This window comes from Halyomorpha halys, unplaced genomic scaffold (genome assembly GCF_000696795.3).
Source record: "Halyomorpha halys isolate HHAL.00 unplaced genomic scaffold, Hhal_1.1 Scaffold479.1, whole genome shotgun sequence".
NCBI lineage: Eukaryota > Metazoa > Arthropoda > Insecta > Hemiptera > Pentatomidae > Halyomorpha > Halyomorpha halys.
Window position 1 is genome coordinate 772,951 of NW_027109057.1, and position 16,260 is coordinate 789,210.

General features: G+C 29.6%; 1 protein-coding gene across 1 annotated transcript; it reads left to right on the forward strand.

Moving 5' to 3' along the window:
• The first annotated feature begins 953 nt into the window (after positions 1–953).
• Positions 954–14,211, forward strand: LOC106683376 (dynein regulatory complex subunit 2). The gene is made up of 9 exons (XM_014424801.2): positions 954–1,049; positions 3,934–4,071; positions 5,135–5,248; positions 7,273–7,411; positions 8,522–8,745; positions 10,607–10,804; positions 10,911–11,096; positions 11,929–12,060; positions 13,991–14,211. The coding sequence occupies exons 2-9, from the start codon at positions 3,934–3,936 to the stop codon at positions 14,183–14,185; spliced, it is 1,326 nt and encodes a 441-aa protein (XP_014280287.1). The 5' UTR covers positions 954–1,049; the 3' UTR covers positions 14,186–14,211.
• Positions 14,212–16,260: the final 2,049 nt, after the last annotated feature.

Genomic DNA, 16,260 nt, shown 5'->3' on the forward strand with positions numbered 1-16,260 from the left:
AAAAAATTTCTGTTTAAATAGTAATAAAATAAAAATTTAATTAAAAAATTGTATTCTTAATAAAAAAAAAAGAAGATTAAATTTATAGGTACTCCTGAAGGCGAGAAAAGGACTCCGAAACGTCCAGGAAAAATAAACAAAAAATACAGCGTTCATGTCATATGATTATGAGAGGAATTCATTTATATTTCTGAATTTATTATATTTTTGGAAAAGATAACATTGTGGAACAAGCACAGTTCTATTTATTTATGTTTTATAACCAATCCATATTGTACGAAATATGTGATAGCTAATAGCTGTAGTTATTTTTCAACTTCCATTTCTGCATAGCTAAAGCCGACAAATTAATTATTTATTAATAAGATTAAAAAGAGCAATTTAAAAAGGGCTAAACAGGAAAATATTTTTGCGCAAGTGTAATTAAAGATAGAGTATGAAATTTGATAAAACCAATACTATACCCTTCTTGCATTAATGTACTTGATATTTTTAGTTATTTTGGGCTTTATCGTTCAAGCTGTTTGCAAAATTTAGGTGTCAAGAAAATTACGTTTGCGTATGCGTGAGCTGAAGTCGTGGATGACATTGAATAAAGGACTATCTAGGTCCCACACAATCACTGCAAATTTTATTAAAATCGGGTTAATGGTTGCCAGTTCTATGCCTGAACTTGAAACCAAATTTGTTCCTCTATGGTATGTTACGTTTCACACCATTTCAATTCGAGTGGAAATTTTCGATTCTGAGGGCAAAAATTGTTTTCAGTTCTTACTTGTAGACAATGGTTCTCACATGAGAAGTTAGGAAGCAAAGTAAGAAATTTGTATGGGTTTGTTTGTTGATTTTTCAGTATGTTATATTTATCGTTAAAAATGATTTTGATAATACATACAAATATATGTAAATTAGTGTTTTTTCTTAAACAGATTTCTATAATTATTACATTGTTAGAATAATACATATGTTAAGCAATAAACACTTTGACACAGAACAACACAGTTTATTGATACTTTTCGGAGGAAAATAGTCTATCTAAACCAGTAAAGGTTAGTTATCTAGCTGTAAGTGAAGCACTAGCTATCATTACATATTTAATTTATTTATACTGAAGTGTTTATAGTTGAGTGTAGATTGATATGAGTTGATCAGGGGTGCGGTTAAAAAAGACGCACACGTAACTAAGACATTTCTTTGTGCCTACGTTTCGACCTGAATTTCAGGCCTTTATCAGGGCTAGAAAAAAAACGATATAACATCCTTAATTCAGAGAGAAAAATAATAATAAACAATCTTTGAAATATATATGGCAATAAATTAAGTAGATAGTTGCTTGACTGTTTTTCAACCAAATATTTGTATTATTATTTCTTTGATATAAAATAAAATTAATACTCAAAGTATAGTCCATTGTTATCTACCATCATTAACCATCCGCTAGCAAATTACTCGATTACACGCTGATTCTTTGGGATGGCTGTCAAAGAACTCTTGGACTGCAATTTCAACTTCCGCAAAATTATTAATTTTTTCCCTTAAAGGAAATGGGCCGTGGATCGGAACAAGTAGTAATCCGATGGTGCAAGGTCTGGACTATATGGTGGATGAGGAAGGAGCTCGAACCCATGAAGTTCCACACTCCCAGGTTCGCGAGTACTTGTGGATGGATTTGACTCAACAGATTCCTGCAGAATCTCATCAATATCCATTAATGGCCCTTCTTTCTTTCCAACGTCGGATCTCCCCAGCTACGGGACCCCACAGCCAGCAGATATCAGACTGATAGACCTGCCCCTAACCACTGAGCTACGGACGGCCCTCTTCTACGATTTCAAACTTCTTTGTTCATTTCAAATTTTCTATTGTTAACAATCATAAAAAAAAAAAATATACATATGAACAATAAAATTAATTGATAATTCACTAATCGTGAAAAATCTTAAGCGCTTAGAAAATCGTTGATAGGCGAACGTGTCCGATTTCTTCCGATCTCAATAATATATACACGACTTAATTATTTTGATCGTACTTCAAGAAGCTCTAATATGTTTATTAATTTTTTTTTACGACAGAAAAATTGAAATTTATTGTTTGAAATTTTCTTCTTCCTGAGTGGCAAGTGAAAGTTATGTGCACGCACCAATTTTTTTTTTAATTCACAGAATCTTAAATCGAAAAGTTACTAAGCATTGTTTTAGGTGACTTTTTACCCCTCTCGTTCATTTCTAGATAAGAATTTTATTTCAATGGTTGAAAAGAATAAAAAAAAAATATTTTTCTTCTTATATTGCTCATCTGAAATCACGTTTCTGAGTAGCAGTAGTTAATAAAAATATAGTGAAATTTTTCATTTGGAAAATAATAAAGGTTTCGAAAAGGACCATTCTATTAATAAAGATATAGATAATGGGATTACAGGAACTCTTCTGCCATACACACAAGCAGGAAGTATGAAAACTTTCCCGGGGGAAATCTTATGTGTGGGGTTTTTCTCTCGCCCGTGGACAAGACAAAGCCATACCCCCCTTACCTCAGATCCTCATGTCTCAGTTTTATTGTATGGGGCTTAGAAAGCCAGTGTATGCAGTGGAAACTTTTAATCTGGCTTTAATAACCTTATATAACTGCGTGAGTGAAAACGAAAGTGTTATTAGATTCTCTAATGCGTTATTAAATACCTGGGAAAAATTAATTATAGAAAATTACAATTATTATAATTGCCTTCAAATAGGTTTCCTGTGGTGAACCATTTGTTATCCGATTTCACCGATTATTTGTTGTAAAGATAATACAACCATGGTTGTAACTAAAATTTTGACCGTATTACCCAACTTAATTAAAATATATTTTCTGGATCGCATTATAAACATGTAGTGACCCCGCTACTACTTACTGGACACCGCTCTATCCTTCGCTATAACCTTTATGTGCCGTCTTGCGTAATGTAGCTATCGACACGTGAACCACTACGATCATAACACAATCACCTTGTTTTTATTATGTATTATTCCTTGCAATTATTTTAATTATACAAATGAATTAATAATTTAATTTTTTGTAAGACTCATAAATGCATTATTATAATCAATAAAGATTACAATAAAATCTTCTGATCCACTAAAAGCTAACGTCTTACATCTAGCAATACTACATGGCGTTTAATTGCCCAGTTGACTGAGCACAAAATTGGCAGGCTTTAGATGGAATTTCTCCTTCAATGAGCCACCTCCTTAGAGGGCAGTCAGTTATAATATACATAGTGGATCAATACATGCTAGTGCTATTTTTGGAATGTAGATTGGACTTTTATTTCACCCTGTCTTCTCTGGATTTCTCCTCCTACCTAAACCTTTCCTTCCTTTTGTAATGACCTACAGCTAGTTCCTGTAGGAGTTGTTATCCCTTCCATGACCGCCGGGATGAAGTTCTGTAGGGATTAAAGTTTCCATCCTTTGAGGATTTAAGGCTAGATCCCTTTAAACTCATCCTGTCAATTCATCACCTCAGATGCCTAAATATGCTGTTGAAGTAAGTAATCCTGTGTATGTTTTAAGTTAACATGTTTGGTTCATGACAGGTTATTGTTTAAAATTGGGCCTTTACATTTCATTGGTATGTCGGTTAATTTTTATAAAATGTAAGTCTAGCTAGTTCCTGATTTTGTTGAATATTTTAGTTTTGATTTTCATGGTTTTCAAGAAAATACTCCTTTAAACCGTTCTCTTATTTCATATTAGTCGTATTTTATATCCAATTTATTCCATTCATACCATTACAATTTAAATAGCATAGGACCACAAATAGTTCCTTGTAGCATGCCTACACTAATATCATTTCCTGGACCTATATTTTCTAATGATGGCTTAAATGGTTCTGTTGTTTGTCAGAATATTTACCCTGAATCTATAGTTTTCAGTGTTGTAATTATTACAGATGCGCACGACTGAGGCTGATGATGAAGAGGAAATGGATCCGGAGAAGCGAAAGCAGTTGGAGAAACAAAGATTGAAAGAAGAGAAAAAATTGCAGGCCCAGAAAGATGAGGAAGAAAGAAAATTCAATCTTAGAAAGGTTATTGTTAAAATAATTATTTTAATAATTTATTAAAATAATAAATATTTTTATAATAAACAAATTATTATATTAAAACATATCACAAACATTCTATTGGTATAATTTTAATTAACTATTAACGCTTTGACGGCAGTTGACATTATCGTCAAACAGTGATGATAATAATGGGGCACATATGATGATAATGTGTCATGAAAGGAAGTCACTTTTCCAGCTTGCGTTTGGAATGGTTAGAAGAGCTCTAGCACCTCCATTTCATCTTGGATTGTCCCGAACCGTGTTTAGTGCTGTCCTAGCCTCCACCAGCTATGATCATTTTAAGTTCTACTGTCTTTAAGGATTTTTACACTTCTTAATTTTTTTTTACTATCTCATTTATTTTTTTAAGTATATAAATGTATTTACCTATGTATTGTTTTATTTTACACTATTCCAATAACATTTTTAGCTTGTTTAAAAATTTGTTTATAATTTTTTTTAAATTTTATTTTGGATTATTTCACATTGTCTAAATGTTTTAAAGTAAATGTAATGATATATAATAACATTCTAAAGTCCTTATTTATTAATTCAGTTAAAAAACATTCAAACCAATAAGGAAAAAGCTGATTGCATACATAGATTGAGTGGCAAACGTGAGTGAACAAAAAGCAGGTATTTTTTAACAACGACAACACATTGTCATCACTAACGTTTGCCACTCAATCTATGTATGCAATCAGCTGTTTCTTAATGCTTTGAATGTTTTTTAACTGAATTAATAAATAAGGACTCTAGAAAGATTGTTTATTATTACGTTTTCTTTAAAACATTTAGACAATGTGAAATTAACCAAAAAATAAGGTATTTCAACTTTATTTGGCTAAATATTGCATTTTATACATTATATAATGCTTGTTTAAGTTAAAAGAAAAGAAATACTTATAAGTGGTTTTCTAGGGAAGCCCCTACAGTCTGAGTGTTAGCATATTTTGTTTACTGCTTTTATCAAGTCTAAAGACTTTTTGTTTAAGGTTTAGTAAGTAGATACATTGAAATTATGTTTAAAAATGTGTTGTAGGATATTTTGACTAAAGAGTTGGATTATTACCACTCAGTTGAAGACCAGATTCGGGACACTGTTAATTTTACAGCCGAAGTACTGAAAGAGAACATTATCAGTGCTGACAAGGAGGTTTGTATTTTCTCCAAATAATTTATTAAATATAAATGTTAAACATAAGATTTTGAAGTATGGTCAATCATATGTATTGAGAGAAAAGCACTTTTAAAAAAAAAAAAAGATGTTATGCTGCTCAACTTCATTGGCTTGGCTCATACACAGCATACTTATAACTAGTCAAGTACAATTTCTTATATAATCCTATTAATAAAAATAGTCACAGCATATTTATTTTTTTAATTAAATTTTGTACAAAAATTATACATGATTTATTTTTTCCTTTTTATTATTTATTATTTCTTCCCTTACACATTTTTTTCTAGCTTTTTACATTTTTTAAATACGTTTGATTTTTCTATTGTTTCAATTCTACAAAATTTTCTCTCTTTCTTTTTCCATCACTCATACAAATAAATTTAAGTTTAAGTATAAAAGAATTTATAACCATTTAAAATACAGTAAAAAATATATATACATAAAACCCAACATGGTCATCCCCATTTTCACTATATTAATATAAAAAAAAAATTCTAATACATGCTTATAAAAAATTAAAATAGAATAAGTCAATATATTAAGTTAAAAGTTAAAGGTAATAAATTGACGTTTCTGTCATGGGGAAAGAGACAATATGAGCATATCGTGTGGATCTCCACAAATCTATGCTGTAGACCTCGTCGAACTAGACAAAATCCCTTTTTCTAAGGAGCTTCATCAACTCATTCTTTACCCTGTGGTGCCAGCATGTTACGAGGAGGGAGTAGTTGGAGGATTTTCCCAGCACATCTGTTGGTGTTTTAGAGTCTCTGTTGCATTTGGGACGGCAGGACCCAATTAACTCAATATATATAAATTATTTAACAAATTTTATCTAGAGCCATTGAACCATCTTTATATTTTAAATCCCTCCTGCAAATCCAACAGAATTCAGTTTCTTAAAAATATATTTAAAAAATACATCAATTAAAAAATATATCAATGCTGATCAAAATAGCAATATATATATAGGATATTGATGTAAAATATATTGGTGAAATTGAATCATGAATCAATTAAATATCTTTCTTACAAAGTAATAAAACTTTATTTCATGAGATTGAAGTTAAATAATTATTCCAACTATATTTCACCTTTTGTTGTTTAGGATTCTTCTTAAAACATAAACATTCTTTTCAAATGAAGTAAGATTTTTAGAACACCAAGTAAGTAAGAAAAAAGAAAAATTATCTTTCATTATTTTCTTTATTATACTTTTTAAAAATTACATTAACATTTCACAGATTTTTCTGTATCCTCAGAACATTTAGGAACAGGTAATTAATTGTATGTACTACCTAAATTTTTTGAGTTTATAAATAATTTTATGTATAGTTGATATCTGATTTTCAGAAATATGGTTTGAGGATGGAGACATATCTACAAAAGGTTAACATATTGTGAAATAACGTAATAAAGAAGATAATGGAAAATCATTTTATTTGATTGTTGACTCATCTTTTTGTTTCCTTATTTAGAACTTAAAACATTTGACCATCGAAATAAAATATTGATTCAATACTTAACTGTCCATTTCAGAAGCATATAATTTCTAAGTGAATAAATAAGTAATAATCTCAGTAATTAATTTTTATGAATAGTTCTCATCTTCTCCTGCTTCTTTCTTATGATTTCTTTTATATGATATTTTGGGTATCCTTTCTTCTAGTACCCTAAGCATGCCTACCTCATCCATTTTAACTATACTTATCTTATTTTACAGAAATCTTTCTCAATCTTCCTGAAAGATTCCTTAGATTTTTTTCTTGAAATACTGGTAGAACTCTGCAAGGATTGATTTATTGATTAAGCTTATTTATTTCCAGGTTTCCAGGATAGCCATTCTATAAATAATGACATGACGAGTTAATATTTTTAAATATATTCCCATAAAATTGACTTTTCTAAACGATTTACCACATTAATTTAAATTACTTGGAACTTCCTAACAGTTTTCTCTATGGTCATTGTTTAATATGTATTTCTAATAATTTTTGTAGCAATTTTGGGGGGATTTTAGAATGAAGACAGAATGGAAAGATTTTCACAGAGGTCATTTATTGGAAAATGTAAAAGGTAGAAGTGCTGGAGAGGATTTGGTGAACCATATTTATTTGGAAAGCTTTGATCAAATATTGGGTAAGTAATTCTTTCATCGTACAAAATTTTTAAAATATAATCCTTATTCAATTAATTTAAATTTGAAATTATTGACTAAAGTTTAATTGAGGTGTTTATTGTTGACCTCGGATTCAATATGAGAAAAACATGAGAGGGGGGACTGCAGTCAGTAATGATATGAAACTAAGTTTTACTTATTTTTATATCATTACTGACCACACCCTGACCAACTTCTCCTCATTAAAGTTTATAGATTAGGTTAGATCTATAAATTTGTTTACAATTCTAAATTAACATCTTGAAATCAATCAATTCCATTATTTTCTTAATTAATAGAATTCATTAACTGACTGTATGGAATTAAGGAAAGGATGGTCCTGTTAACATGGTTTTCATTAGGATAAGAAGATAGGGGTGGTGGCCAGAATAGAACCCAAAAAAATTGGATTAATAGTTTGCTGTTATGAGTTCCATTCTAACCACCACCTAGACCACATAGCATCCTTTGTAAATTGCCATAAATAAATAAATTTCAAGTCATTTATTAATTTTATAAATACATTCTCTACTTTTGTGGTTTAAAGAAAACATTATTTGTTTAAAATTTAAATTTTGCATACAAGAAGTGAAAAACATTGTATAAAAATATAAGTTAATTTGCTATTTATACTAACAGATGGCCAAAATTTGCCATCTAGTTAATCGAACTAGATAAAGGTTCTAATTCCCAGTGCATATAATAAATTAGGATCATACTTTATTTGTTTTCAAATGTTACAAATTGTAAAATAATACCTTGCACTAAGTGTTTAGGATCTTGAAAGAAAATGGATGAATTTTACACAATTCCTATCTGGTAAGTCATTATATTACAGTTGTTTGCGGATTCTGAAACAACATGGCATGAATCGACTAAAAGAATCCCAGTACCTACATATCTTAATTCAAACATTTCATTAAAAAAAATTATTTTTCACAATAGAAAATATTTAACTATTTACTATAATAGTTTTTAAAAAACTGAAGTTATTTATTTTTATTATGCCCACAGTTAATGTTGCTGTAAAAAGGTTGAATACATAATATTGAAAATTGCTACTTAAGTCATGTTGATTACATCCTTTTTAGGAAGTTATCAAGAAATAATGCTGCAAATGTTGAATGATTTTGAATTCCAACGAGATAGAATGTTAAAAAAACATTGGTCATTTTTAAAATATGCCAAACTCAAAGGAATGGAAACCAGAGATGATATTCGGACTGTATCTTATGGGATATCAGATAGATATGAAAGAAAGTGTCAAGTACTAGCCAGAAAGCAAAGAAAATATCGTATGAAATGCCACAAAAAGGTTATTTACTCACTTTTTTGAAGCAGAACTTGTTCAAATATGTTATCAAATATATTTATTTAAATGTTATCAATACAAAGTTGATAACATTTAAATATAGTTTTATTCAAACTGGTTTTAAGGTTGTCACTGCACATTTGAGATTGAATTCCAACATTTGATATCAGCTTAAAGATAAAACCATATGACCAATCCATGTTCTAAAAGGGTAAGGATGGGCAAAACCCAGGATCAGTTCAGAGTAATACACTCATTGCCATCAGCTTTTTTCATGGCACTGCTTGGTTAAAAGAGTGTTGTTTGAGTTAGTGTATGTGTGTATGTTTATAATTATTGTGTTAAGTGTCTTGGAACAATCATTCTGAAAGGTTTCTAGTCTGCTAGTTCACTTGAGATTTCAGAATTGGCCAGTGTGAAATAGTTGTTTTAAATCAACATGCATTGATAATGAAAACTAATTTGTCTCCAATACTGAAAGAAAATTATTGTTATTATCACTGTTTATCTATTATAGTAATTCCTCTAGATTTCATCCAAGCCAAAGAGCAACAAATATCGGTCACAATTTGCTATATAATAAAGGATGATCTTATCCAAAAGTTGGTTTCCCTTTTCATTACTCCTTAAATCTTAAGATGTCTTTTAAGTCTGCAGCAGCCTCAAAGTACAACAATGATCGATCAGAGTTCCTTTCTATTTAGGCCTTACAGCCATTTGTTTATGAGAGGATAGTTTTTTTTTTTTTTTTTACTGGTTAACTCATTTGATTATCTGCTTTCCTTTCCTGCTTTTCTATCTTGCCTGTTAGTGTCCTTTTAAAATACCTAAAGCATAGGAAGCTTTCTCATTCCCTCTTATTCCTTTGTGAGCACAAACTAGAACCCAAACTTTACGACTCTAGAAAGAAGTAAGTGTCTCTGTTGTCTACTTCTACTTTCTTACTAGTGTGGAAGTCACTTTAGAAGACTCAAAGGGTCTAAAAAATAGTATAAAATAAATACTAAACACAGCCCTACATATAGCTAAAAACTCACAAACATCTGGCTGCTGATAATATAACAAATACTTCTGCTTAAAATATAGTAGAATATTTGTTTTAGTAAATTTTTCATTCTTCTGTACTAACATCCATACCTAATTAACAAGTGGCATCTTTATTTGTTACATCCATAATACAGGGGAGGTTAGAGGTCATTGTAGGCTAGAATGTTAAGCCATCACCTTAGCAACCTCATAATTGCAGCAGCGTCAGTCCAATTCCAGTTTAGGCGTGATGACTTTTATTTCCTAGTGGTCTCATGGAATGAAAATTTGATCTTACTATGGTTAGAATAGGTTGATTATCTGTAGATAACTCTCTTCCTCCTCTCTCACTCTAGGTCAGGAATGTTCAGGAAAGAGCTAAAAAATAAAAAATTAATAAAGCAAACAGGTTATTTTTTTAGTTTCTATTTAGCCTTGTGCTTAGTCTAGTTTATTAGGGTATGATTTGAGTTAATTGTCCAAGGTAAAAGCTTTATCAAGTGTTGGGAACAATATTGTGAAGTCAGTTGCTCCTTTTCAACCGTTTTGGCCATTTCAAAATTATTTACAGGTTCTCGTGCATCTTTAACCATAGATGGAGCAGCATTAGATGATGTACTTCTAATGCCTTAGTTGGTATGATCTAAAATGCTTCGGTTATGCTTGTACTGGCCATTTTTTGAATTTGAGAGACCTCTCAACAATCTTGAAAAAGATGATTATTACAAATACTATTTCCTATGTTCCTTTATTAACTTAGATTTTGCTTTCCTCCCCAAAAAACTTTTCTATATATAAGATGAACTAACAAATATATTTTATTCCTTGGAATCAATAGCACTTAGATGAAACTGCTGAGACAGATTTTGATTTGGAAACAAAAGCTTTTAATCTTTGGGTTCAATTCAGAACTGTATTTGGAAGGTTTAGAAAAGATTGGAAACTAGCTAAAAGACTAGTCATCTTTCTGAAGTTAAAAGATCGGGAGGATAGAAAAGAAATTGAAAAACAGAGAAAATTGTTGAACGAGGTTCAAGTAAGTATTGTATTTGAAATGTTTGATAAAGACATGGAGTTTAAGATTTTATCAAATCTTTAACTGGTGAATAATTTGTTCTATTTTTAAATTTTATGTTTTGAAGGATTTGAAGAATATTAACAATAATTCAGGAAAGAATTTTTGGTCTGAAAAGAATAAAGAGTTGGTTGCTGAGCGAAAAGAGTATACTAACACGTATGGTCAGCTATTATATAAATTTAAAGAGAACATGAAGTTTGATGAAAGTCAAATCACACATCTCAGTAAAGTGAGCCTAGAAACTATAAAGGTAATATGCTTACATTATTAACTACTTTTTGAGAATATTTTATTGTAGCTGAGGATTAGATATTATTCCATCATCTTAAGCCCACATGTTTTGAAAGGAATAGTTTGGAACCTTCCCTCTGATGGAAAACAGAAAACTTTTTCTTTTTTTTAGAACATCTAAGATTCATAGTTGGTATCAAATATTTCTGGAATGGACAGTCCAAATTGGAAATGAACTTCACTGTTATAAGCTTAAATCCTTTGTGGTGGTCATTTAAAAATTCTATACTCCACGGCTGTTGGTGCTTCCACTATCTTCGATTGAATTTATTTGAAATTAGGATAGTCCCATGACATAGCTGTACGCCATAGGCCAACGGCTGAATAACAGTATAACATACTTGTAATCAGCAAAGAATCGTTAGTATAAATTAATTAGTTGGATGTGATGAAAATTATATATAATTCAGTCAGTTTCATGAAAATGTGAAGTAATTACCAAATATGAACTAGGTACCCTCATCTTTTCACTACTTTCTGCTCTTTAATCTCTTAACTAATCTTTACTGTCTTCTAAATTACATAATCTCTAAGTTGGAAACAGAGTATCTAAATCAGATGTTAATATAACTGTATTGTCTCTGTATTCAAACAGCACTTATATCTTCCCACCCTTCTGGAGGATAAAAAGATTAAACTGAAGCTTTCTGGAGCTAACTCCAATATTGTTGCTAGATTTTATTACTATTTCAAAACCTTTTGATAGATTTAATCTTTCTTATCTTACTCTATTAGAATATATAAGTCAATCTCATGTAGAACATTTTGATTGATAATATGTTTTTAACTAGAAACTGGAAAAGTTGAAAGAAAGGGTGGAAAGAGTATTGAAAATAAAGAAGATGTGTTATAAATATGAAACTGAAGAAGAAAAGGTTTTCCCCAGTGAATATATTGAATTGTTCAAACCAATTATAAGGGAGGTAATTATTATTCAAAACTTAACACAGTTTTGGTTCCTTTTTATATGGAATAATTTTTTTAGGTTTTTGTATGGTTGTAGAATAGTTTTAAGTAACAATTTATCACACATAAATTAAATGTCAATATACCATCTCCAGACTATGGGCCACAAGCTGACCTTCATTGTAAAAAGCAAATATATTATGCGATAAAGTATGTCTATAATAACAATTTAAAGAAAAAAAAAATTAATTCTTTGTTAAGTTTTGTTTTAACTTCTTTAATTTTTGTGTAGTATTAGTAAAACTTCAGAACATGCCAAAATGGATTACATTTTTTTTTTATAATATGTGATTTTTTTTTTTTATGCATAATAATTTTTATTTCATAAATATATGTTTAATAAATACTACATTGCTTCGGGATTTACCCTTATACAATACATTTTTCTTTGCTACTTATTACATATCAACTATGTTTTGAATTTTAGTATAAAATTAACTGAAAAAACAAAATAAAATACATTATTCATGATTTTCACAGCAATATATGTTTGGTTATTTTATGTTTATATTTATGAGATGTTGTTAATGTATAATTTCTTATTTCTGAATGGGTTTAAAGAGTTTAGATGAAAGAAATTATGATTAAATTTGTATATTTATTCATAAACAGTGTGAATATTTAGCATTTTATTTATTCTTGTGCAATAGGAATAAATCTTAACAGGCATTTGTTTAAAATATTTGTATTTTTTTTTAAGTTAGTTGAGTTGGTGAAGCTCTATATGGGACAGGTGTGTGTTATGATAGATCTTAATACTGCATTTTAGAGCATCAATTTATTTCTAGGGGAGAATTTAGATTTCTTATTAGAATTTGGAAACAATTTGTACATTATTTACTTTACATTTTCTGATTTTAAATTAATATGGTTTAATAAAAGTTTTGTTATCTAACGTGAGTACTGAGTATCGTAAGGATTTGACTGAAGGGATAGGAGTATTTTATGAAGCTATATTTGAGGGAAGTACAAGTTGTTGTTCTGTGAATATAATGGCTTTTGTTTTTTCAATGTTTAGATTTTAAACCCATTTTTTAAGATACTTTTATGTTTATTTAAAAGCTTCTTTTAGTCTATCGATTGTGTCAATTACATAAGAATTAGGAAGTTTAAAATATAAAGGAATCAAATCTTCTTTTTTTTTTTTTAATGTAAAGTTGTGAAGCTAAATTACATTTTCAATATAAAAAATACAAGTTTAAAAATCTTGTTTACTTGAAATTAGGAGTTTTCATGTTTAATATAATTTTTTTGAATTAGAGAATATGAGTTTTGCAATCAGACTTTCATATTGCATATTTAATTTCTTATTGAGGAAATAGTAAGTAAAAATGAAAAAGAAAAAAAAAAGAAACACTTGTTCAGGGATGTTTTATACAATTTATTGAGATAGTGAAATCTGAAAGAAATTTAAATATTTTCTAAAATTTATACAGGATTTTCTAATTTCCCTGTGGTTCTTGAAGTTATTTCTCAAAATTTGCTTTTCTTGTGAAAATTTTTGGAAAACTTGACCTCTGTAAATAGCGTTCATAAGCTAATTAGAGTTGCAAATTTTCATCTTGATTATTTAATTGAATTAATATAATGTATTTTTTTTTTAAATTTTATTTCAATGCATAATTCAATGCAAATTTTTACTTTATTTCAAAATTCATTATTAAAATTCTGTTGTAATCCTGGCTGTTGCTCATTACTTGCTTTAATTTTTTAATTAGACAGAAATTTAACTTAACAGAAATTTTCCCCTAGACTAGCAAATGGAGGAGTTATTAAATATTAAGGTAACAGGGAACAACTTTTAGTGAATCAACAATAACAAATATCGATTATATGAAAGTAACGAATTATATGTTCCAGTCGATTAAAAAATTAAAACATTTTTAGGAATTCGATAGTGCATTTTGTATGGATAAGTTAACATACCGTACTGGATTAGTACAGAGCCATTGCGATCATATGCAAGCCAAATTTGAGGAAGAAAAGAGAATAAATGAAGATCTAAAAGAAAAATTGAAATTCGTTTTATCGCAATTGCGGCCCGATCGAGATATTGACCGCACAATGGAGTATTACAAATAATTTTGAAAAGAAAAATATATAATATAAAAAAAAAAATTAAATTCAAATGTTATTTTGATTTGTTTATTTATTATGTTTGCGATCTTTATTAAGTTATTACTACTGATAATTGTACGATAGTTTGAAAAAGCAAATATTTAAAAGAAATTTTATACATATGAATGATTGACCATATTTTTTCAAAATATGAAGGATATGGTTATGGGTGCGGTCAAAAGGAAGTTAACAACTATAGTGAGTCAGCCCGCTGTCTTTAAAAACACGGCAGTGAAACTTAGGCAAATAAATAGTTGTTCCTTTGGCATTGAATAGTTTGGAATTACAGATTATAAAATTGTGGGCTTATGGAGTATTCAGAACTTTGTGGATAAGTTTATTTGTGGCGTAGTAAGGAGCATTAAGGATTATGCATAATGTAAAAGGGCCCTCCCAAGGGAAAAAAAGTTTGCACAAAAACGACATCTTCAAAATTTTCGCCAGTGTGTGGAGAAATATTGTGCAAAAAGGGGTATTCCAGAATTTTGTGGACCGTTCAAAAGTTTCCTGACAGAAAATTTTCGCGGATACGTCGAAATGTTTTAGAAGAGACTCTCTTCTAGTGTAAGAGGACTGACAAAATATTGCGTAAAAATTTTTCACTCTATCAAAAGCTTTTTCCGTATGCACTACAATGAGTGAACCGTAACACATCACAAGTACCCATAATTATTTCACTGATAGTTTTCAGAGCAATGGACGATGAAAATTTCAGGTTCTCAAAGCTGTTTCCTGTTTCCAGAAAGCGCAGCCTCAAGTCCTCAGTAAAGCTATGGCTGAGCGCAACTTTAATTAACACTAAAATTTTCTGTAATATTTTGGTCTAGTGTGAGATTCCGCGACTATTCAATATTTTGCACAAACATTTAAATCAATATTTTGGCAAAAACTTATCAGCGACTTTTTGCCAATGTGAGGGCCCCTGTAGGATTGGATAAGGGGGGAATTAGAAGTTTTTGTTGGAGCCCCAAAGCTCAGTTCCGTAAGTCCAAATAGGTCTGATAATCATGGTTTAATTGAGTTTTTGTTGTAAATTGGAAGTTGTGATTCAAGTAAGTGTGTAATAATCGGAATCTACGAGCAGTTTCTTAAGTAAATAGTAGATTTTTTTCACGTATTATATTTTAAAAGTCTCAAATGTTCCTACAATTCTGATCGGATATTCAGGTGGCTCTGGGAAGTATTTCTTGAAATTTTCCCTTTTCCTAAACATCTTTGGAAAACTGATCTCTCTAAATAGTCTTAGTACGCAATTTTGAATAATGATTTACTTTTTTTTTCTGCTTAAAGTAGATTATCCAATTTCTTAGATTTTCAGACCTTCAACTCATTGGTGAAAAGGGAGGAGAAAGGGGGGATCATCATATGACACCATCTTTCATCATATCCCTTCTGTAATGAGGTCTATATATGTAGGTACTCCAAGCAGGGTGACTTTCTTGCCAGGGCAAATCGAAATTAATTCCGTTGGTTGCTCGTGCTAAGACATGTTAAGAATAGTTACCCGCTTTGCTTAAACGATCTCCCTGCAATTTTAAGTCAAGTATAATAATTTATACTATAACTTTTCTAGCAAAATGGTCTGTTTATATTTGTGTATACATTATTGTTTATATTTGTATGTTAACAGCTTAGCTCATAATAGACCGAAATTTAAACTACATATTTAGGGCAGATGTATGGATGTTACAGCAACATTTTCGTCAAAATCGCAACTTTATCGAATCGATTTTTCACATTTTTTTCAAAAGCGGCTCCAACGATTTTAACAAATGGTCAAGTATTAGCGAGGTCTTATCCTCATTGGAATAGTTTGATAGGACTTAAATGTCGAATTTTGAAAATTTATTCATCTAAAGTAGCTTAAATTTTGTTTTGTTTTTAATAATTAACCATCTCCTTTTTTTATTAGTTATAAAAAATGGATAAATATAAATTATGAAAGAATGTGATAATTATCTTACGAAGATAAGAGGAAAAATCCTTTTTTTTTTTGTAGATTGAAAACCTGAAATATAATATAGACTTAGAATATAATA